Genomic DNA, 2,033 nt, shown 5'->3' with positions numbered 1-2,033 from the left:
CGCCCCCCCCGCCACTTCCTGCCCCTCTGCGGTGCCCGCGCTTCCCAAAGCCGCTGGGCCTAAGGCTGGGTGCTCCGGGCTACCTAGCTGCGCAGGGGTGTCCCGCAGGTTTACTTCGCCGACTGGGAGCCCCAAGATGCGGGAGGCGCGCTCCTCCAGTGAGGAGTCCCCTGGCTTTGCGCCCTCAGCTTCATAGCCGCGCCCCAGGCCAGGTTGGGGTAAAAGGCGACTGTTCACCAGCAGCTTTTGGTAAGGGGAAGGGAAGACCACAGCCTCCTCGCCCTCCTTCTGGGGCTTCGGAGGGCTGGGGGCGTCCCCCACAGTGCGTGGCACCCCAGAGGGCAAAAGGTGCACCTGCTGGGTTTGGGGGGTCGGAACGTACTGAGACCTTATTACCACGCGAGTGGCGTCAATGACAAAGACGCCTTCTCCTCGAGCCGGACCTCGGGAACTACGGGGCAGGGTATGGGCGCGGCGGGTAGCCTTCCAACCCTCCGGGGTCTCGGGTCCCGCCCTATCTCTATGACCCAGGGACTCTGTCCATCCCGTGCCTCCTGGAGCCCAGGGTCTGGGGAGTGTCTGGCTGTGCTGGGGCGGCTGCTTTTTAGGGGAGGGAATCCAGCATTTGGGGATCCAGATCGGTTCTCTTCCTTCTTTCCCTTCCCTAGAGCTCTTGAGGTGGTGCCTGGACCTGGGAGCAGGACGCGGGGAGCTAGGAGTCGCAGTTGCTGACCCCGAGGGAGCTGTCTCCCTGCTGGGGTTCGCTGTAGCTTTGGCTTGGGAATAGCCATCGCTACCATTGTTCAGGCTAGCAGTGGCCAGCCTCCGGCTTTTCTCTGCAGCCCCCTTGCAGGACTCGGGCCTTGCTCTGGTCGCTCCACACCCTGAAGATCCCCCCAAGAGACCACGCCCCTGTCGGAGACCCCAAGCCCCGAGGACGTCCCGGTAGATCCGAGGATCCAGCCTCTTCTTTGAGCGCCCTCCCTCTGTCCTGGCCGGGGTCACAGCTGGGGCTGAAGAGGTGGGCGGCTGGGAGGGCGCGGGGCCTCGCTTAGTCCCCAAGGTCCGGTGGGGGCCTTCGTAAGAAGGTGGAGCCACGTAGGGTGGCGGCCGGGCCCAGCGCCGTCGCGGGGCGCACTGGGCGGCGCGAGGGGCGTTCCGGGGCTCTGGGCGGGGCCGACCCGGGGGGCTCCGTCGGGCCCCACCAGCCTTGCGCCTTTTTCGCTCGGTCTCCTTGGCCTCCCGCTCCTGCGACGCCGCCTTCCTTTTCTCCTGCTCCCGGGCTCTGAGCTCGGCCGGGGGCCCCGCCCGCCAGTTGGTCGCCTCCTGCAGCACCCTGGAGGCCCAGGGCCGGCGGGGAGGCGGCTCCGGGGCTCCCGGACGCGGCCCACACCTGGGACAATGAGCAGGAACCCAGGTGAGCAGTTTGTGGGGGAAGGGAGCCGAGGTCCCGGGAGTTGGGACTATTGCAGACCACTTGGGGCAGCGGTGTGAAGAGGTGTGTGTGAGTGTGTGAGCGGGTGCACGTGCGAATACGTTAGGGCTGAAGTCGAGGCGGGCCTCCTCGCCCTCTCTCCATGCACACTTTAACAGTGTCTGCCCCATCTCACCTCCTGCCCTTTCTCACGCCCACTCCTGCCCCCCCACCCCCCCAGACAGCGCGCTGGAGTCGGGCCTCAGCCCTCGGGATGGGGTGGGGGAGGGAGGCGTGGGAAAGAGAAGGGGACCAGCAGTGCTCGCCGGTGCCTGCGGGGAGTTCCGGACCCCAGGCCCTGCCCCACCACTCTCTTCCCCTCACCCCTCCTTCACTCACGTGCGGCTCTGGAGCCCGCGGGCCCAGTGGCTGGCCTGGAAGTCCATGGGCTGTCGAGAAGGGGCACGGCGACTATAATGACAGGAAATAGTCTTCACTTCGATCACCAACAGCTTGGACTTCTGCACCCAAAGGCAGCTGCCAGACTCTTCATCCTGGGGCTCCTGGGGGCTATTAGGCCCCTTGGAGAATAGCGGGCCATCCAACATCCTGCCCCACC

The 2,033-nt window shown here is 66.6% G+C and overlaps 1 protein-coding gene across 1 annotated transcript in view; it reads right to left on the bottom strand.

Annotated features, from left to right (window-relative positions):
- Window positions 1-2,027, bottom strand: part of DDN (dendrin) — a 4,133-nt gene extending 2,106 nt beyond the window's left edge. Inside the window, exons 1-2 of the mRNA XM_006168238.2 lie at window positions 1,814-2,027; window positions 4-1,393 (exon numbers count right to left, since the gene is read on the bottom strand). Of these exons, the coding sequence (XP_006168300.2) occupies window positions 4-1,393; window positions 1,814-2,022 (1,599 nt within the window). The 5' untranslated portion in view covers window positions 2,023-2,027. The remainder of the gene's footprint in view (window positions 1-3; window positions 1,394-1,813) is intronic.
- Window positions 2,028-2,033: the final 6 nt, after the last annotated feature.

This window comes from Tupaia chinensis, unplaced genomic scaffold (genome assembly GCF_000334495.1).
Source record: "Tupaia chinensis unplaced genomic scaffold, TupChi_1.0 Scaffold145652_1, whole genome shotgun sequence".
Lineage (NCBI taxonomy): Eukaryota > Metazoa > Chordata > Mammalia > Scandentia > Tupaiidae > Tupaia > Tupaia belangeri.
The sequence above is the reverse complement of the archived record's forward strand: the minus strand, read 5'-3'. Positions and strand labels throughout refer to the sequence as shown.